Source organism: Dromiciops gliroides, chromosome 4 (assembly GCF_019393635.1).
Source record: "Dromiciops gliroides isolate mDroGli1 chromosome 4, mDroGli1.pri, whole genome shotgun sequence".
Taxonomy (NCBI): Eukaryota; Metazoa; Chordata; class Mammalia; order Microbiotheria; family Microbiotheriidae; genus Dromiciops; species Dromiciops gliroides.
In genome coordinates this window covers 297,395,053-297,417,740 of record NC_057864.1, presented here as the reverse complement: position 1 = coordinate 297,417,740, position 22,688 = coordinate 297,395,053, and the positions used below count along the sequence as shown (strand labels likewise).

Genomic DNA, 22,688 nt, shown 5'->3' with positions numbered 1-22,688 from the left:
TCTCATTTTCTAGCATCATTAACTATTCTTTTTTTTCCCAAAAAAACTCCAGGCTTCATAAACTGAAAGGGACTAATCTCATGTTTAGCATTTCATTCCCTACTGATGTCTCTTAATTGTTGAAATGTTATCTCAGTCAATCTACTTATTTGGTATCCTTTGTAAGTTCTTTTTCTAGCAAGGAAAAAGAAAACCAATCCTGCTTCCTTTTATTTCTGGTCCCCTGCTAAATTGGAGCACGAGCATCCTTTTCACTGGATTATCAGAATCCTTTCAATAATGTTTCTGCAGATTCAGATAACTTCATACTAGGTTTCCTTTGAGCATGATAAGCCCATATTCCATAATTATTCACTCAAAAGGAATAGAGGTTTCAGTTACACCTGAAAATGAGGCCGTGGGAATTATTTCATCACTCCCTCATCTGCTGAAAAACAGTAGTCAGCAGCAGAATTGGGCTTCTCTCACAAAACAAGCCAGACAGACCCTCATTCCTGTAATCAGGAGGCAAAACTCCCAGGAGAGCAGGCTAGTGTCATTTGTCCCCCTCAATGGAAATGAGCAAAAGTACAGATTAGCCCCAAGACCACTGCACAGGTCTGACCATGTCACCCCACCTACTCGATAAACTCTACTGCTTCCCCTACTGCCTCTCAAGGATCAAATGTAAAATCCTGTTTGACTTTTAAAGCCCTTCACCATTTGGCCCCTTCCCATCTTTCTCATCTTCTTTTTTTTTTTTTTTTTTGGTGAGGCAATTGGGTTTAAGTGACTTGCCCAGGGTCACACAGCTAGTAAGTGTTAAGTGTCTGAGGCCGGATTTGAACTCAGGTACTCCTGACTCCAGGGCCGGTGCTCTATCCACTGCACCATCTAGCTGCCCCTTTCTCATCTTCTTATACCTTTACCATCTCTACTAACTATGCCATCCACAACACTGGCACCTCTCATTGTTTCTCACATGTAACACCCAATCTTCCAATTCTATTCATTTGCATTGTCTGTCCCCAAGTGCCGGGAATTCTCTCTCCTCACCTCCCCTTCCTGATTTCCCATACTTCCTTCAAGACTCCACCCAAATTCTACCTTCTGCAGGAGACCTTTCCTGGTCTCACTCCAACTCCCCCCACCCCAATATTCCTCCTTCCCACAACCAAGTGCCTTCTGTCTGTGATCATTGTTGTTCAGTATTTCAATCATGCCTGACTCTTCGTAAACCCATTTGGGGTTTGCTTGGCAAAGATATTGGAGTGGTTTCCATTTCCTTCTTCAGTTCATTTTACAGATGAGGAAACTGAGGCAAAGAGGGTTAAGTGACTTGCACAGGGTCCCACAGCTAGTAAGTGTCTGAGGCCAGATCTGAACTCAGAAATATGAGTCTTCCTAACGCCAGTCCTGGTACTCTATCCACTGTGCTACCTAGCTGTCCCTAATCTCTGAGATTACCTTCCACTTAGATATCTTCTATGCACAATTTTTGCAGATATTCCCCAATTAGAATGGGAATTCCCTGAGGGCAGGGACCTTGCTTTTGCCTTTCTTTGTATCCTCAGTCTTTAGCACACTACCCAGCACCTTAGAAAATGCTTAATAAATACTTATTGGTTGACATGCTAGATAAATGATCCGTGGTCCTCTGGGGAGAGGTGGGAAGGCATTTCCATCCCTGTACAACAATCCTCATTACTATACATGTTCTCTAGGGAGTCTTAACAGATTAAAAGTTAGAGTCCATAGAGTTGACTTGAGTCCTATTTTGCTACTGCATGAAAGGTATATACTGAGAGCCAGGTGCATTTAGTACATTCTACTCATAAAGTACTGAGCTGTTGATCCCTTAATATATAGCATAGTCTTTTCCCATCTCCCTCTGTCATTTGAAATACAAAGGGGTAAATTGCATGTGTTTTTCTCGACTGAATGGTCATAAATGGCCAGAGTAATTTAAGTGAAATCAACAATTTCATTGTCCATATGACCATCCTTTAGGAGCTAGTAGTCATTGAGTGCAGAGCTCAGGTTCATGGTGAGCAGCCACACACTACCTAATCCTGCTGATTGAAAAAAACAAAAAATAAAAGATATGAAATAGCAAATAGCTATTCCTGTGGTGAGGCCGAGGTATGAAAAATTACTCTGAAAACAAACTGCTCACTGTATCAAATCGTAGGATTTCAGAGTGGGAAGTGACCCAGATCAGGAACTCTTAACCTTTTTTATGCCATGGACCTTTTTAGAAGGCTAGTGAAGCCTGTAGACCCTTTCTCAAAATAATATGTTTAAATCCATAAAATAAAATTTATAGGATTATAATAGAAACTATATTGAAATATAGGTGTTTTTTTTTATTTAAGTTCACAAACACCAGGTTAAGACCACCTTTTCTAGACCAACGTTTCCCTCATCGCAAATCCCCTTCTAGAATATCTCAGACAAGTACTCCCGTAAGTCACTGCTATAATACTCCCAGTAAGAGAGAATTCAAGGGCAGCTAGGTGGAGCAGTGGATAGAGCCCCAAGCCTAGAGTCAGGAAGTCTCAGTTCAAATCTGGCCTCAGACACTTACTAGCTATGTGATCCTGGGCAGGTCACTTAACCCTATTTGCTTCAGTTTCTCCATCTGTAAAATGAGCTGGAAATGGCAAATTGCTCCCATATCTTTGCCAAGAAAACCATAAATGGCATCACAAAGGGTTGGGCATTACTGAAACAGCTGAACAACAAAACAGAGAACCCACTACTACCTTGCTACTCCATCTCAACACTGAAAACCCATTCCATTTTTGGACAGTTCTAGTTATCGGAAAGTTTATTCTTATACTGAGCCAAAATCTATCTTCTTAATTATTCCACCATTACTCCTAATTATGCCCTCTGGGACCAGAGCACATTTAATTCATTTTCTTTTTTTTTTTTTTAAGTGAGGCAATTGGGGTTAAGTGACTTGCCCAGGGTCACACAGCTAGTAAGTGTTAAGTGTCTGAGGTCGGATTTGAACTCAGGTATTCCCGACTCCAGGGCTATTACTCTATCCACTGCGCCATCTAGCTGCCCCTAATTCATTTTCCATATCACATCAGTCCATCATATGTTTAGCATCAAAAATAAATAGCTAGAAGGGATTTAAGAGTTTGAATTCAACCCCCTCATTTTACAGATGAGGAAACTGAGATACTAGAAGATTAAGGGACTTGGCCAAGGTCACCCAGGTAGTTAGTGTCAAGAGTAGGATCAGAACCCAGATTTTCTGACTCCATTGCTAGCACTCTTTTTTTCTTTTTTCTTTTTTTTTTTTTTTTTTTGCGGGGCAATGGGGGTTAAGTGACTTGCCCAGGGTCACACAGCTAGTAAATGTCAAGTATCTGAGGCCGGATTTGAACTCAGGTATTCCTGAATCCAGGGCCAGTGCTTTATCCACTGCGCCACCTAGCCGCCCCCATTGCTAGCACTCTTATACCATATACCATGCTATCTCCCTTAAAGGCAGTTATGATTTCACTTCTTAGTCTTCAGACTCAACAACCCCTGTTCCCTTCAGCTGATACTCATATGGCATGGTCTCTAGTCCCCTCACTTTGCTGGTTGTATATGTTCTGTACATGCTTCAGCTAATTAATGTCATTTCTTAAAATGGTGGTACTCAGAACTGAACCCAACACTACTATATTGTCTGAAGAGGACAATATAAAGTAGAATTATCACTTCCTTCCTTTTGGGTACTATGTTTCTATTAATATAGCCTAAGTCTATATTTGGCTTTTGGACTTTGGGGGGGATGAGGAGGAGGGGGAATGTGGTTGCCATGTCACAGTGTCAACTCATATTGAGTTTGCAGTACACTAGAAACCTCAGATCCTTTTCACATGAACTACTAAATCAATGAACATTTATTAGGCACCTACCATGTGTCAGGTGCTGGCCTATTGCCAGGCCCCATTCTGCACAGTTGATTATTGGAACATAAATATAGGACACAGAGAGGCTTTCCAGAATACCAATAACCTCTGGTGTGTTGTTGTGGTTGTGGTTTTGGTTGTGGTTGTTGTGGTTGTGGTTGCTTCTGTTTGTCCTTCCTTCTCAAAGAATACCATGAATTTGGGATGATGTCATGACTTACAGTGAATTGGATTTCAGTAAGGGAGGGCTATGCAAAGTCACCAACCTCACTCTCTCCTCCAGAGCTAACTGGGTCCAGGGGCAAGATATGTATCAGGACTACTGGAGATGGCCCTGGATGTTTAAGGCAGTTGGGGTAAAGTGATTTACCCAAGGTCACACAGCTAGTCTGTGGTGAGATTTTAACTCAGATCCTCCCAACTTCAAAGCCAGGGCAAGCAGCAGAGCCAGGATTTTAATCCGGTCATCTGCTTCCAGATCCATTGCTCATTCTATTACCCTTGTTGGTGTCTTTACTTTTATCATCTAGTTTCAAGTTATTCTCAGAAACTACTTAAAGGCTAAAGGCCATGAATATCTTTCCCTCATGGAGCCAAAATGGAGTTGACAGAAAATAGGGGAACTCCATGCATGTATGCAATGTTCATTCATCAGTCTCTATAGCTCACACAAATCTTTTTTTTTCTTCACATGTTCCCACTTGGGGGTGATGAATTGAAGACCGAAGAAGGAAAGAGATGGGTAATTTGCATTGTTTCTTTTGTATTTAGAAACCCATTTACTAAGTATCAACTCAAAACTGGGCATTGTGTTAGGTACTAGGGACATGCAAAAAAAAAAAAAAAGGAAAATCTCTGTCCCCAGGAGCTTATGTGTCACTTGAGCAGCTTCCAATGAATCTATATCCTGGGGCAATAAAGTAAGCCAGCCCTTATTTCAGATATAGAACCTGAGTAAGGCAATGATAGGCCAATGTTTTCTTTGCAAGTTGAAGAAATCATTTGACTGTCACTGGCATGGTTTGGAGGAGGAATTTTTTTTAGCCTAAAAACATTCACTTATATCAGATAAATGGGCAAATTGAACCAGCAAATCAATCTATCCATTGATTAATAAGCACTTATTAAGCACCTGCTATGTGCTAGGCATTGGGTGCAGAATTGAGAATACAAAGACAAAATTGAAGATTTCTGCCTTCAAAGAGTTTTTATTCTAATGGGGCATTTATTCTAACTTACTTAACAAGCTAAACTTACCCTATAAAACTCAAGGAGTATTGAGAAATATTGTTGTTGTTGTTGTTGTTTGTTGTTCATTCCGGAAAAGGGCCATGACTTCAGGAAAGTGATGTCATGCCTTGCACTGAATTGGTTTTAAGTGAGGCAGGGCTGTGCAGTCACCAGCCTCACTCTCACCACTAGAATCGTTTGGGTCCAGTGGCAAGATATAGATCAGAATGACTGGAGATGGTCCCAGCTGCAGTGGGAGACCTTGACCTTTTTAAGCTAAGGTCTTTCCCCAGGTCTCAGTTTGCCTGAGGAAATTCCCATTCAGTGATTAAGGCTGGGTTAGAAATGAGATTGATATGTCATTGTAGAATAACATACCTGAAAAAGGCATCTGTGGTATAGGGAATTGTCCATCTGCATCCATAGATATGCACCCTGAATTTGAAGCGGTACAGACATTAATTTGCTATTTCCATTCCAAGGTCCGTTTAAACTGTTGAAAAACCTACTCTGCCTTGGAGAGCTCTGGAATAAGCAACCAGCTCCTACAATGAATTAGAGAATCTTGTCTCATAGATTGTGTGATCCAAAGAACTCCAGAAAATACCTATGAGCTTTTACTTAGGACCCTTACAACAACTCCATAGAATTTTGAAGGGACTTATTGTATAGAAGAAAATTTGACAACTGCATGATGATAAACTCCAAGAGGTCAGAGGACAGATTTTTTCCAAATAGAGTATTTGTAGCCCAGCTTCATGTAATATAAGACACTTCATTAAACCCCAATCATAACACTGAAGGTGCCTCCTTCTCAACATTTATTCCAAGATGACATAGAGAAGAAATAACTGTCTAGCTATTTTTATTTTAATTATAAAATTTTGCTACTCGAGAAGAGTAGATGATTAACATTCCTGGACACTAAATTACCCTTCTTAATTACAATTTACATTAATGGAGATATATCCTGCTGCCTTCTTTCCTTATACACATTTCAAAGATGAGCTCTTTAAAAAAAAAAAAAAAAAGACTGTCTGACTTTCATACTGATCGATTCTCTTTAGATTCGTTCTCATAAAGCACCAGAAGTGGGTATCTGAAAAATGGGCACTTAAAACAAGAAGCTACTGTCTATTACTAAATGAGTACCTAAAACACCCCTCAAATCAATTCTTTGTCGGTAATATCTATACTACAACCTATCATAGATCCTACAATTTAGGGACTTTAGAGGTCACCATTCAATTTATAGATGATGAAAGATGAGAACCAGGAGTTCAAGTGACTTGACCAAAGTCACATTGAGCTTAGTAAATAATAAAAACGACAGAGTCAGGGTTCAAACCCAGGTCTAATGACTCCAAATCTTGAACTCTTAGATCATTCTCCTGTGGTATCTTAAAACTCCCAAGTCGATGTTCCATTTAAGAACTAGTATTTTAAACCAACTTTTCAAAATCTCAATGGATATTTGAATATTTGTTATCTCTTTTTTAACATGTCCCTCTATCAGCAAAATTACAGCTGGTCAGAAGTTTTTAATAGTTTTGGGGAAAGGTAGATTAAGTATAGGAATTCCCTCCACCAATAAAAAAAAATGCATTAGGTAACTTACCTTGTGTTGTGCTCTACTAAGTGCTGGGAACACAAGTGAGAGAGAGGGGGGGGGGGAAGAGAGAGAGAGAGGATCCTTTTCCTCAAGCAACAATTTGTATGCTACTTACAGTGCCAGAGAGTTGCCTGGGGCAGTGACAAGTCCAGTAACCTGCACAAGGTCACCTGGGTAGTATGTGTCAAAGGAAGGACTTGAACCAGGTCTTACTGATTCTAAAACTGGTCTTTTGGCCACTATATCTCTCTATTCCCAATAGTACATCTACAATCACTGTATAGGTATCTAGTGTCAGTCTTTTTTTTTTTTTTCAGAAAAGAGAGAGAAAGATAAAGATGGGAATGACTTGAGGCATGGGTATACTCAGGGTCAGTAGAGGCTGAGGTTTCTTTCCCTCTCATGGCAAGGATGTGAATTGGTAGGTGCAGAAAGGGGAGAATAGATACAAAGAAGTTGGCATGGGAGTTGGGGAGATTTTAGCTGAAACTAAAACTTAGGAGAGTGGGATCCCTGAGGACTGGGATCCTATTAGAAATAGAAGCATAGCCCTTCCCTCAGGGAGTTCCCAGTCACAAGCAGTCAAGCACAAGTCTCACTTGGAGGGGCAACGATCTTTGAGAATTTTCTTGGCATGTAACAGATGGCTCTTGGTGGGTCATGTCTTTTCCTACCCTACAGCTCAAGCAGCACAGTTGCTCGACAGCTGGTGATCTTTAAGAGAGACAGCTCAGAAAGAGGAAGACCCAGCGGCAACCTGTCAACCATTCACCCTAATGAAATTGAAAACGAAAGCAAGAAGCCTCAGAGCCCGGAGGAGGAGGAACTTCAAGAAAGCAACCTCACTTTAGGACTGCAGCAACTAATTACCACAGCATTAGAGGAAGACAAGTCTCTGGAATTGGGGACAATTCAGTTTACTGATGGTCAGTCAATAGTTATAGCTGTGGACTTAGCCGGTAGATCAGCCATAAAATGCTACAGCTGGAAGGGCCCTAAAAGAACATCTAGTCCAACTTCATCCTTTTATGGATAAGGAAACTGAGGACCAGGGAGGGTCAGATGACTTGCCCAAGGTCACAAGGAATTAGTAACCTCATTATAGCAACATCTCATATATACAATACATAATTAGCAATCACTTGTCCTTTTCTAGGTTCTATAAGAACTAAGAATCCTTCACCTAATTCTTCCAATAGCTCACATGGTAGTCTTCCCAAAATCTTCACTCATACAGGACCGGGAAAATATCGAGTGATTGCTAAACATATGTTGTATATATAAGATGTTGCTATAATGAGAACCCCTGAAGAATCTGAGTCAGTAGCCCGGGAGTGAGGGGAAGGGTTCTGACTTGACCTCTCTGCCAGTGTCTATGAGATTAACCTTTGTAATTTTCATAACTTTATCACCACCCTTCATACTGAGATCAGAGATTTAGAACTGTAAGGGACTTTGGAAATCATCTATTCTAATACTCTTATTCTACAGATAAGAAAAATGAGGTCCAGAGAAGTTAAGTAACTTACCCAAAGTAACAGAGATAATAAGTGGAAGAAGGAGAATCTAAACCTAGTTCTTCTGATACCAAATCCCGAACACTTGTCATTGTACAATTTGGTTTCTAGCCCACTACTTCTCCTGGACTGTGACCTATTGATGTGGCAGATAGTAGAGCACCTGTCCACAATGCTTCTGCCACCTATTACCACTCAACCTTGGCTCTGCACCTGAAGAGGCATGGCAAGAAAATCTAGGGCTATACTCACAATTCATTCTAGTCCTTGGTCCATCACGCTATTGCAGAAAAAACCCCGGAGGCCAACCAATTTAAGAATCTTCCTGCCTCCATGCCTATGGTATAGTTCATGGAAATTCACAGGGACCCTAAATCAGACCCCCGTGGACCACCAGGCTCCATTGATTCAAATGCTTCAGGGAGACCTTCATTAGCATGATCACACCCCTAGAAATTCTCCTTCACTAAAGCTATCCTAGGTCCAGAACTGAATTCCTAATTAATTTATGGAATTGTTCAGTGGAGCAGGCATGCCTAATTCTTTTCATACTCACCAGGAAATGATGACAGTGGGGAGTAAAGTTTCAATCATGTTTTAGTAAGGCACAAAGGGTGAAGAGGCAAACAGCACAAAGAGTACACAGACAAACAGGGGTTGGGGAGGAGAGGTGGCCATACAGAGACAGTTGACTTGGTGACAGGGATGGAGTGGTGAAGGAAGGTAGTCATCATGGGAAAGACAATGCAGAGGAGCAGAGTCACTTATATAACCATGGATTAAAGTGAGGAGCATTCAGCTATATGGACACAAATGGAGATGGAGGAGTGCTCTGGGTGTAGGAGTTTGGGGTCTCATTTTATAGGGGTTTTGTCGGGAATAGACTTACCAGTGCCACCTTGGGGTTAGTTCATTAACATATCTGCATCATCTAAAAATTATCAGCAACATTTGGTGCTCTGCTGGTCTTGCTTAAGATTATAGAGTTTATCTGAAGCTTATAGACAACTACAGCAGGACCAAAAGGCTCTTAACTGGCTTTCTCTGATTTATCGTGTTTTCTAAGGATGTGGTTTTTAATTAATATATGATATAGTTTGTAAGTAACTGTTACATTCCTTTGATCTATGGAACAGTCTAAGTTTCAGTTCCCCTTTATAATATTTCTGCTATTGGGGAAGCTAGGTGGCGCAGTGGATAAAGCACCAGCCCTGGATTCAGGAGGACCTGAGTTCAAATCCAGCCTCAGACACTTGACTAGCTGTGTGACCATGGGCAAGTCACTTAACCCCAATTGCCTCACCCCCCAAAAAAATAATAATAATAAAACAATATTTCTGCTATTGTTACTTTATACTGGCTCTTATAAACTTACTATACTTACTATAAAGGGAGAGAGGTAGTCACAGGGAGCAGAATAAGATACAATTTTAACATAGGAGTCTTGATCCAAAGCAATTGTCTCAACTGTTAAACATTCCCTAAGAAATGGGTAGAACAGTGTCAGTTGGCTAGACAGCCAAAGATCTCAGTGTTTTTATTGAAATAATTACTACTGAGGGCCACTAGGTGGCGCAGTGGAGTACTTAGTTCAAACCTGGCCTCAGACACTTTTTAGCTGTGTGACCCTGGGCAATTCACTTAACCCTCATTGCCCCACAAAAACAAACAAACAAAACCAGAAATAATTACTACCTTATCCCCCCAAAAATGACCAGTCATTTTAGCAGTGTCTCAGATGCAATTTATGGTGTAGGGTAGGTGGGCATTGTATGTCAATCCCTATTTCCTCTATTAGTTTCATGGGTAGCCATAAGAAAATAATTCATCTCTCCAATAATGCCTTTATGGTGATGAACTCTTTTATATTAATCTAGGGTAAGTAGCCAGACAGAAGACTCAGTCTACTTCCAAGACTACACATTCACCACTTTATACACAGCCATTTACAGTATAAATTTTCCCTTTCATGGTATTTTATGTCCATTTTTTTCACTTTATGGATTTCTACCTTTACAAAATTCCTTATCATGCTGATAGATGCGATTAGATGGTGAAATGGATAGATTTTTGAACTTGGAATAAGAAAGACCCAAGTTTGAACCCTTAGATATTTACTAGCTTTGTGACCCTTGGCAAGTCACAACCTCTTTTAGCTTGTTTTCTCAACTATAAAAGGAGGATAATAATAGCTCCTACCTTGCAGGGCTTGTGAATATCAAGTAAAATGCTTTGTAAACCTTCAAATGCCATAGAAATGCTAGCTATTATCATCATCATCATCATCACTGTCAAAATGATAAGCAAGAAAGACTGACCTGTCAGTCATTTCCTGAGGGAGAGGATCTGTCAGTCCAGAGAACTTGCTGACCCCTTCTTTTGTGTGATTGTAGCTTCCCTAGCAACTCACTCCTCTTCAGAGATATGGATTTATTTTTATAAACAACTCATTCCTCATTCTTTCACAGGGGCATAGCCTTTCTTCAAACTCAACTTGCCAAATGGTTTCTTCCAAGGAAAAGTGAAATGCCTGCTTTAAGTTCACTCCCTGACTGAGAGCTTTTTAAAAAAAAAACTAGCTGTGTCTGGGTTTCATATTCTTTTGTCAGAATTGTAACAGTCCAATATAAATGTATCCCCTTATTGGCAAAGAGGATGATGGGAAGTAGTTTCCCAAAGCAGGAAAGGTAGACTCGAGAGGCAATTGCCCTGTCAGTATATCTAGAATTTCATCTCAGCAGCCAATTAGAAGTGTCCTCAGCAGACAGGAAGAATAGTCAGAGGATGTGGACAGCACAGCACTGAAATAGGGAAGGGGGGAGAGGAGCAGGGTGGAAGGGAGAGCCTCTCTATCATGTATTCCCAAGGTGGTACTCCCCATATTGTCCTGACAACCTCCATCCTGGTTCAGCCAACCCCCATATGTGGACCAAATTCTTCTTTCTTCTAAAACAGGCAATAGTCTCTCTTTCCCTTTAATCTAATTACTTCAGCTCTAAGTAATTGTCTAAGATAGCTTGGATTTTTGTTGGCCAATATTTTTATCACAAGTTAAAACCTTAGAAACTAAATTGTGCATTTAAAACAAAGGCAAAAGCTACCTTTGCCCAGAGGGAGGACGGGAAGTTAAGGGAGTAAATTACCCATGGCAATTTTCAGCTACCTACCTGGAGAGAGAGGGGAGGTAGAGAAATAAGGTGGCTTCAGTCTCTAACCCTCTCTGCCCCAGCTCACACATCTCCCACACTCTGTATTCATAACTCTTACTTACAATGATTTCTTCATTCCGCCTGCTTGCTAGGCTTCCCCATTCTTCTAGGAACTTTCCAGTGGAAATAGTACTGAGAGTCAAAAGAACATGATTTCCAGCCTGCCTCAGAGTTTTACTGTCTATATGACCTTTGGCAAGTCACTTAACCTATACGGGCCTGAGTTTCTTCATCTGTAAAATGAGGGTGCTAGACTAACTATTCTGTGAGGGTTCCTTCTAGCTCTAGATCCTCTGATTCTACCCATAATCCAAGGGAGGGAAGGCAATATTTGGGAGTCCAGGTCAGCCCTCTCCTTGAATCAAGTCCCCTTCAGGTATGGCCACAGGCTATATAGACTTCTGCCTTACAGAACATTTTTATGGCAAGGGTTGGGGCACACAGTAAGCCTTTCCAATTTGAGAGAACCATTCAGAATTTGAGCTCCCCTGGCATAACTTCTGAAAACCCAGGGTTACCTCTGTGCTTCCTACCACAAGATTAGGATTTTCCTGGAGGTGTGCATGTAATTAATACCTATAAATAGATCTTTGGGGGCTAAATATAGCACAGTAAAACTCTAGGCCACAAGAATTGAAATACAGACCCACAACACAATGGAAATGCTCTCATCCTCTGTATTGTATTTATTGTTACTATTTTCTAGATGTTCTGAAAAAGTCAACCAGGGCTTGGTTCCACATGACTCAGTCTGAAGAATACTTGATCCCAGTTCTTATCATTCTACTTTTGTTCATTGATAATTTAGGCCCTTTTGCCTGGCCACCTGGTTTTTGTGGTACCTCCTGGATTTGTAACATAGAATTAAACAGTATAAATCTCCACTGTGATGGCTGCTCTTCCATAAACATGAGGTCCTTTCCATTCACATCTGTTTTTCAATTAATCATTTAAATTAATGATAGTTAAGTTTGTATTAGATTTGTTTTAAGTCCTTATATCAGAGTCCTACTGGACTTTAACATAAGTTTGTCCTCACATTTTTCATCTCTGAGAGTTTTACTGTCCTACCCCAAATGCATCATGTTTTTCCTCTGCAGAGAGTGAAAAGCCTCCAGAGAGCTTGGAACATGACATCCAATCAGTAGTGACTGCTACCCTTGCTGAACATTCATTGGTAAGTGACCTCAGTTCTTTAAACAAGATGTGAAGCATTTAAAATCTTCTTACCAAAAAATTAAAACAAAAATCACTACCTCACAGACAGGCTAAGCAGAGCACTATGATAGAACAAATGAAAGGTTCGGTTTTAAATTCAGGTAATTTCAATATTTGGTTTTAATACCTGCCGTAGCTGGAAAAAAAGATTCCTTCTGAAGATACAGTGATCCAAATGGAAGAAGTGCCTCATTGGTTGCTCTTACTAAATCACGAAAATTCATTATTCACCAATTATGCAATCATTTTTGTTATCATTTAGCTAGTAAATTTACATTTTCCATGATGTCATTCAGTTGTTCCTGCAAATTAATCAGAATGTGTGGCATTTTTTTTTCCATTTTTAACAAATTTTATTTAATCATAGATATCTCCGAAACCAACATGTTATCTAAGTTTGGCTCTGAGCATGAAATACAATCTTGTTTATAAAATGCATACATATCTTCATTAACTAATGACCCCTATGGGTCTTTAACTTTAAAAAAATATAAGTTAGAGGAACAGATGCTTCCAGCATAAATGAAAGCAATATTTTAAGGATGAACCTTTGTTGTAGAATTTAAAGAAATGAAACAAGATTTGGCTGAAATTATGTACAAGTAGATTTTAAGTTAGTCAATCAACAGAACATTTATAGAATGCTTACTATGAGCTAGGCACTGGAATAAGCACTGAGAATACAAAGAAAGGCCAAAAAAACCCACCAAAGAACCACTCTTAGAAATCACTCTCAATACAGTATGTTCTTTTTTTTTCCTTCCTCCCTTTCTTCCTTCCTTTTTTCTTTTTGTTCTTTCTTCCTTCTTTTTTTTTTTTCAATATTGGGTCCCCCCAGCTCATTAACACTAGAAAGGCAGGGGCTAGTCAAGGGTCCAATTCCATCACTGATCTTCATGGAAACTTGGACCTACTCCATTTCCAACTTGGGCTGGCTGCCTCTTCCATAGGCAACCCAGAGACTTCCTCTCACTTCTGCCATATACAGTGTGTATACCTGCTCAGTATAGCCCATGGAAGGTCAGAACTCCCAAACTCAAGAGATCTGTCAGCCTCAGTCTCCCTGGCAGCAAGGATTACAGGCATGTACCACATCTAGCTAAGAAGTATATATTCTTTTTTTTTTTTTTTAGTGATGCAATTGGGGTAAAGTGACTTGCCCAGGGTCACACAGCTAGTAAGTGTTAAGTGTCTGAGGTCAGATTTGAACTCAGGTACTCCTGACTCCAGGGCTGGTGCTCTATCCACTGCGCTACCTAGCTGCCCCTAGTATATATTCTAATAGAAATGGTGGGAATGAAAGCTCATCTTTACTCTTTATCATCTTTACTCTCTCTTTCTAAACCCATTTTCCAGGATGCTACCTTGAATCTTGGGTTTACACTTGGTCATCCCAAATCTGAGACAGAAGAAAGATCAGAGCAATATTCATCAAGTGAATTTTCTACTGCAGTTGATGATGCTCTTATGGGATCTGAGAAGTTAACTCCACCGACCCTTCTGACTTACGAGCAATCAGTGGTTTCTGAAGCACCTGAATCTGGAAAGGAAACTATAGGCGAGGATGTTTTGACTGATCACCATTCTGAAGGAGTTCCCAGTCCTGTAGAGAGTACTAAAGGTCCTTTCTTGATAGACCAAGAAATAGAAGAGCCAACAATTGGCATCACAGAACTACCTCTTCTAGGATTCAGTACTGAAGGTTTATCTGGACAAGGTAAGTCATAAAGCCTACTCTTCTGAAAAGTAATAGTAAAAGTTATCTACCACAAAAGGTAAGCCTTGCAGGTCAGGGAGAGGGAGCCTGAAATGGGCAAAGCAGTAAAAAGAGCTGATGGATTCTAAAATGATTTAGATTATGCATAAATGAATATCTGTATCATATAAGCTACTATTTTGCATAAACTGAGATATTTGGTAGTTTCCTACCAGGACTTCTTAAATTTTTTCCACTCATGATCCCTTTTCATGCAAGAAATTTTTACACAACTCCAGGTATATAGGTATATAAAATAAGTATACATAACCTTTTATTGTTGTCAGATTTTTTTGTGACATCCACATTCAGACTCACAGTTTAAGAAGTTTTGTTCCTGTGCCTCTCATATAAGATGGTGGCAATAATGGAGATAGAAAAGTGATTTTACTTTTACTATTTTAAAAAAATGTTGTATATAAGTCCCATAATGCCTAGGTCTGTGAGTATTATCTGTCAGTCTGTGAGTTCTAGGGGACAGATGTTCTGCCCAAAAGAAAAGAAAGTCCAGGGGCAGCTAGGTGGCGCAGTGGATAGAGCACTGGCCCGGGAATCAGGAGAACCTGAGTTCAGGTCCGGCCTCGAACACTTAACACTTGCTAGCTGTGTGACCCTGGGCAAGTCACTTAACCCCAATTGCCTCACGAAAAGAAAAGAAAGAAGGAAGGAAGGAAGGAAGGAAGGAAGGAAGGAAGGAAGGAAGGAAGGAAGGAAGGAAGGAAGGAAGGAACGAAGGAAGGAACGGAAGGAAGGACGGAAGGACGGAAGGAAGGAAGGAAGGAAGGAAGGAAGGAAGGAAGGAAGGAAGGAAGGAAGGAAGGAAGGAAGGAAGGAAGGAAGGAAGGAAGGAAGGAAGGAAGAGAGAAAGAGAAAGAAAGAAAGTCCTGAACAGGACAAATTCTGAGATGTCATCCTGAATCACCTGGGTTTCTAATCAATGTATTTACTTCAGGAAAGAGCCGGGAAAGAAGAGGGAGGAATAATGGTAATTATTGTTCCCCAAGGAACTGGAACTTTAATGCATATGTAAATCACAAAAGAACCTCACAGCAGGGAGTGATGCAAGGATCTGTTGGAGCCAGCTTGTACCAGTTTGCAAAAGCTGATTGTTAAATTTTCAGTCATCATTTCCCCTTGAGAACTGGATAGCACTATAAATCGATTTATTGTTTGTTTTTTTTATTGTCTAGTCTTAAGAAGGTAATAGAGAAAGTGTTGATCATGTATATTAAAACTAAAAGGTGTGTCCTGTTTTTGGAGTGCTTGTTATTAAACACTCATCAACACACCACTAGATAGTGGATAAGTGAATGAACAAATGAATGAAAATAGTCATTAAGTGCTTATTATGTGCTAGGCACTGTGCTAAGCAATGAGGATTAAAATACAGAAGTTATAAATCTAGGATCCAGAATTGGAAGAGACCTCACAGGCCTTCTATTCCAGCCCCTTCATTTTACAGATAAGGAAATTGGGGCCCAAGGAGGTTAAGTGATTTGATCAGTGTCACACGGGTATTTTCAGAGTTGGAGTTTTCACTTAGGGCTTTTGATTCCAGCCAATGTTCTTTCCACCACACCAGAAAGACAGTCCCTTATGAGAAGTATATATTTTAATGGTGGAGACTATATATGGGTGGAGTGACCAGTCATTCAATAAGACAGTTGTGCTAGCTAAAAATGTATACATCATAACTATCAGTAAAACCTAGAATTTATTTAAATAACTCCAAACAATGACAACTCAAGATTAAGTGATTGTTGGTAAGATTTGGGAAAACTTACAAGAGAAATATAGTTGACCTGGGTAAAGAACTGAAAATTGTGGTTGGCACACTCGGGTTTCCCATTCAAGAGGCAGGGGAAAAGTTCTGGCAAAGGGAATTTTTTTATTGGCTTGTTAATTATGAAATATGAAATGGCCTAGGAAATCCATGAAGAAGAAATTTAGCTAAAGGACAAAGAGGTTTGTTCTTTAGTTTGGAAAATATAGACTGAAAGACTTCCTGTTAAATTTTAATCCCCAGCCACAGTCCCTACTTGGGCATAGTTGTTTAGTGTTTTGTTTTGGTTTGGTTTGGTTTGGTTTGGTTTGGTTTTTTTGTTTTGTTTTGTTTTGTTTTGTTTTTTGAGTTGAGGAACCTGACCTGTGATTTCTTGGATATATTTCTTGGATGTGATTTCTTGGAGAGTTTCTGGTGAGGCACTTCCTCCACCAAGGCAAGTCAAATCCTTTCTCCAATTAATATTCTTAATGAGTTGTCTGGAAGCACTGAGAGATTAGATAATTTACTTAGGGTAATGCAATCAGGGTGTGTCAGAGAAGGCATTTGAACTCAGGTCTTCCTCACTCTAAGGTCAGTTCACTATCCATTACACCACACGGCCAGCTCTTGACCACAGTCCTTATCCTAATTAGATTTCAAAGATAGTTGTGATAGCCCTTTGGGTTTTAATAAACTACTTTAAATTGGTCTTCCTCTGCTAAATCCATTGCATTTATGAGCCTTTATTATTCTACTTTACCTGTCCACACCTTAGTTTCCTTATCTATACAATAGGGGTGGTAATAATCTAACCTACTTTATGGGAATAAAAAGCACTTTGTCAACCTAAGAGTGTTATTTAAATGTAGATGGGTATAATAATTGAATATTCACAAAGTATCAGTTCTGGAAGGGACATCAGCTACTATCTCTGCTCCTCGCCCTACCTGGACATGAATGTTCTTCCTCTAGGTAATTCTAAACAAGTCTCTAGTTGAAAACTCCTAATGAATGTGCCCCCACTACCTCCTAAGGCAGCCCATTCTACTTTCAAAGAGCCTTAACCAGAGGTCCTCTGGGAGTGCCAATCAGCTCTCCAAAGCCAACGGTTAAATTTTCAATATGAGCATCTTAACTTGGAAATAGGCAAATATTACAAAGCAAGGCTTGCTTAATTGTTTCATTGATTGTCTAGACTTAAGAAATTGTTATAGAAAATGTCAATGATGCAGATTAAATTTTAAAGTGTTTCAAGCACATATTTTTTTTTTCCAGCCCATCCCCTGGCTCTAACTATAATAAAGATTTTCCTTACATTGAGTCTAAATGCATCTCTTTGGAACATCTGCCCAGTGATCCCAGTTCTAGTCCCTTCTTGGGACAGAGCAGAACAAATTTCAAATTTGAGTCTCCCACTCCCACTTCCCAAGTCTTCCCTTCTTCAAGTTAAATATCCCTAGTTTCTTCTTGGGCACCATGTTCTGAAAACTCTATAGTATACATATAAAAGAAGCATTTGAAGAAAATTTTTCAGGTGAGGGTAGAAAATACAATAGGATTAAGAATTTTATTACTGCTAACCTTTCTAATCAAACAATATATCAACATAATTCTTGCTGTTGTTATTATTCCATCTCTCCTAAGATGAAATGTGCAAACAAAAGACACAGTAAGGGGGATTTACATAAGAAAGGTCTCCAGGGACAGCTAGGTGGCACAGTGGATAGAGCACTGGCACTGGATTCTGGAGGACCTAGTTCAAATCCAGCATCAGACACTTAACACTTACTAGCTGTGTGACCCTGGGCAAATCACTTAACCCCAATTGCCTCAACAAACCAAAGAAAAAGAAAAAATAAAGAGAGGTCTCCAAACAGTTACCCTTTTTTCCCTCCATTTACATTGCCAATTTACTTGGGGTATTTGAACTAAAATTATAAAATGTTCTATTTGGAGGGAGATCATGGTTTCTGTTTATATAGACAAGCTTTGTGTTCAGTCATTCAGTCATGTCTGACTCTTTATGACCCTGTGAACCACAGCATGATAATACTGTCCCTGGAGTTTTCTTGGCAAAGATAGTGGAGTGGTTTCCCATTTCTTTCTCCAGTGGATTGTCAAACAGAGGTTAAATGACTTGCCCAGTGTCACACAACTAGTGTCTGAGGCCAGATTTGAGATCCTTGAAGATGCAGAATACAGATGAACAGATGAATGCAGAAGTCAACAGTCAGTCAATAAAAACTTATTAAGCACCTACTATGTGCTAGGCACTGTGCTAAGCATTGGAGATACAAAAAGAAGTTTTAAAAAATAGTCCCTACTCTCAAGGAGCTCACCTAGATTGCCATCACATATATATATGGGCCAACACACAGTTAGATCCTTAGAACAATCTGAATACAAGTGAAAAAATGCTAGTGAGTGAACAATACGGGCTGAGTGGGGTTTGTTGTTTGTTGTTGTTGTTGATGATGATGTTGTGGTTGTTACTATTGAAACATATCTGATAGTAGCCCCAAGTTCCCCAGTACAGGTTTGCTTCACTTCTGCTTTTGGGGTGTCTGAATTTCATTCTTCCTTCCATGCCAATTTCTTGGAGTCTCCAGAAATGTGCTGTTAAGAACTGAATTTTCACTTCCCAGGCTCTAGCTAAAAGGTCAGCAGTTCGGATGCCACAAGCAACCCAGCATGCTCCTTCTTCCAATTCCCTGACAGGTGGGACTCCGTGTCCTGAAGGGACACAAGCCCTTCCCAGATTGCGTGGAGGCAATTGCTGCTCTGCTATTTCTTGTCACAAATCCCCTGGTGCTGAAACAATTAAAACTGTAGCTTGTCCCTCAGGATCAGCTCCAGAGGTAGAAAGTTTGAAAAATAAGAATCAGTTCTCTGCATGAAGAAACCCAATCTGAAATTAAAGCCATCCATGGTAATTGTAATAAAGTCTTAATTTTAAAACCTATTACGCAGTTGTTTTGCACAGAGAATTGCTCATTTGCTTTAGAATTTTCCATCCTGGGCTTCATCCAAAAGCAAAGGTGGGATGAGTACAGAGAGGAGGGACTAAGGGAGTCTGGAGGAAAAGTTCACCTCAAAAAATACTTGGTTGTCTGACAAGCACATAGCATATACTCAGAGAAGGAAGAAGGAATGATGTTTTCCTTTCATTCACTCATTAATTCACTTGTTCATTCATTTGGTCTTCCAACAAATACTATAAGACTCCTACCATGGGCAGAGCCCTATGTTGTTGTTCAGTCATTTCAGTCTGATTCATCATGACCCCATTGGGATTTTCTTGGCAAAGACACTGGAAGTTTGCCATTTCCTTCTCTAGCTCATTTTACAGATTAGGAAACCGAGGCAAACAGGATTAAGTGATTTCCCCAGTGTCACATTAGCTGGCAAGTGTCTGAGGCTGGATTTAAACTCAGGCCTTCCTGAATCCATGCCAGGCTATAATAATAGCAACTTACTTTTCTACAGTGCTTTAAATTTTAGAAAGGGAAATATTTCCTCAATAACAACCTTGCAAGCTAGAGAGTATACATGTTAGTCTCTATTTGCACATGAGGAAACTGAGACTCAGAGAAAAAATAAATGGCAACACCACCAATAAGGACCAGATCTTGGCTCCCAATTTCCAATGCCAAGATCCTTCTTAGACTCACAAACTTAGAGTGAAACTGAAGCTCAGATAGGTGAAATAAATGGTAACACAACTAGTAAAGGCCAGATCATAAAACCATAGATTTAGAGCTGGCAGGTACCTTAGATGACACCTACCCTAACCTCTTTATTTTACAGATGAAAATACTGAGCCCAAGGGAGATTAAGTAATCTGCTCAGAATTACATAGGTAATTCTGATTCCAAATGTATTGCTCTTTCTACCACATGGCATTGACAAAGGCATTTGAACCTAGACCTTTAAACCCTAAAACCTTTTCTCTTTCCACTATAAAACTCCAGTGAATATTGTATAGAATACAAAATTGTAAGGAAATTGTAGGTGAGGGTGTACCAAGGAGTGTAAACACAGAAAGGAACATGAGTCATACAGTTTATTATTCACAAGTATATAGGTGTATAGCTCCCCAAACCTATAATGCCTTAAGCATGCAAAGGAACTGTGGGGTGAGTGCCATGATTAAAAGCCCAGATCTCCTAAGTCTGTGCCCTTATAGCTGCTTGTTATTTCTGGACAGATTCATAGGGACTGAGTAAAAGAGGGACCTCTATGGAAGTCAATCTGTGAGTAGTCTAGGCTACAACTCCCCACCCCACCACTGACCACAAGGGTATTGTAATTAGGCAAGGTTACTAACCTTCTACACCTGGATTAGATGAAGTCTGCTAAATTGATAGTTGTAAAGATCTGAATGACAGCAGGTTTTTTTTTTTTTAATTCAAGTTCCACATCTATTCCTCTTGTTGGGAAGGAAAGGCCAAGAGATAACTTATGACCAAGGAAGAAAAGGTCAAGAGATAACAAGAAAATATGGCATGTTCAATTGTATGTTGCATCTGCCTTACCTCATCCCCCATATCCATTACCCCAAATTCCAAGTTTGTGGTGAGCATGGGTCAGCTCATCCACTCACACTTACAACTCATGAGCCCCTACTAGTGTGTTTCTTTTACCAGCCAACCAAAAACATATTCATTCAGAGGAAAAGACATTTATTTTAAATAATTGACAAGACAGATTTCCCCCATACACATAAGGGTACACTATCTTACTGATGATTATAGTGACAGTGGAAGAAAAGAAACATTTTGCTTTAAATATCTATCTTATATTCTATGTTATTGAAGATTAAAGAAGCTATCAAATATTCACTTAGGAAGATCAGACTTACATAAAATGGATTTTGTGATGTGAATGATTGAGGTCTTCAGTGTGATGTGAATGACTCAAGGAAGATTGTTCTGTGTGGCAAGTTGGAAATGGCAGACTATATTTTTGCCAAACAATCTCTTTGCCAATCAGAGATCCATGCCAACCAAGAATAACAATGCTGTAAAATACAAACTAATCTTTAAAGCATTATGGAGGAAGAGGATGGAAGAGATTATGAAGATTATCACTTCACAAAACAGTGAAAAACTATTTAGGAAACAAAGAGCTGGCAGTTTCCTCATCTGAAAAATGAAGTCTATAATAAAAGATCTCTAAGTTTCCTTCTATAGCTAAATCTATGACCTTAAAATACTCTGGCCCTAACATTAATCTGGCCGTGCCTTAAATGATGAATTGTAGAGATTTTCATGATGGATTGGAATGTGAGCTCCTTGAGAGCAGGAAATTTATTTTTGCCTTTCTTTGTATCCCTACCTTTTAGCACAGTGCCTGGCGCATAAGAGATGCTCGAGAAATGCTTGTTGTCTTGACTTAGCAACTCAGTAAATGATCATATTATTGAGAGAAATAAGGAAGTCAGAAGTTGGGAGATAAAAGAGATAGCAAAGATAAATAATTTGCATTGTGCCACATAACTAGGCACAAGGTGATATTTGAACCCATGCCTTGCTCGCTCTAACTATAGTGCCCTGTCCATTACACTACACTGCTTCTGACACTATTCTACCAATTATTCTTCAAGGGATCTACAATGTCTTCATAATGGAGATAAATTTCTATCAGTGCAGAACACACCCCTTCTATAAGTCAGTAAATGGTCCTCAAGAGTCACCACAGCCAAAATATTCACTGTGCTATAGCCTACCATACTGAACATTTCCAAATCTAGCTAGGCTGGTCCTCAGACAAAAGAGATGCACTGTGAATTTTGAGCATTCTGTGAAATCTAAAAAAAATTAACAAAAATCTTTAATTTCTTTCCTACCCCATGAACAAGGTAGAAAAAATGGCAACATACTATTTACTAATGGTTGACAAGCTCCCTGTGTTGTCAGGTTCCTGAAATCCTTGCTAAAGTGTGCATATTCAAGTGAAATATGTTGAAATGTTGAGATAAACATTAATCTAAACTGTGTCCAGAAAAAACATAATAAATACTATCTGTAGATACAGAATCAGATTTTCCAAAATATGGTGACCAAAAGTAATTGATGCAAATAGACCAGGTTAAGACATAGTCAAATAGTGCATTATAATGAGTGTTGGCTTTGTAGTCAGAGGAAAAGGGTTCAAGCCTCACTTCCATCCCTGCCCTTCTGCTACTTCTGTGACCTTGTCCCAGTTTCTTAACCTCCCTGTCTCACTTTCTTTATCTATAAAATGAGGGGGTTAGTCTAAATTACCCCCAAGGTCCCTCCTAGATCTAAATCTATAATGAAGGGCTCTTTTGTTTGTTTTATGGGGAGGGACTTTGAACTTAAGGAAAAACATTTCCCTTCAAAGTTCCAGGCCTGATTTTCCAGTCTATACAAGAACAAAACTTCTAGTGACCTAAGCACCTGATTCCATCCTCACAAAGGAGCAGACCTTGCAGTTTCATTTGTCCTAGGGCAGAAATTTAC

The 22,688-nt window shown here is 39.6% G+C and overlaps 1 protein-coding gene across 1 annotated transcript in view; it reads left to right on the top strand.

The window, feature by feature from the left end:
* The window catches only part of IMPG1 (interphotoreceptor matrix proteoglycan 1), a 168,580-nt gene that overhangs the window by 71,283 nt on the left and 74,609 nt on the right, over positions 1–22,688 (top strand). The window contains exons 11-14 of the mRNA XM_044003434.1: positions 4,618–4,638; positions 7,420–7,664; positions 12,565–12,641; positions 14,039–14,399. Coding sequence (XP_043859369.1) covers positions 4,618–4,638; positions 7,420–7,664; positions 12,565–12,641; positions 14,039–14,399 — 704 coding nt within the window. The remainder of the gene's footprint in view (positions 1–4,617; positions 4,639–7,419; positions 7,665–12,564; positions 12,642–14,038; positions 14,400–22,688) is intronic.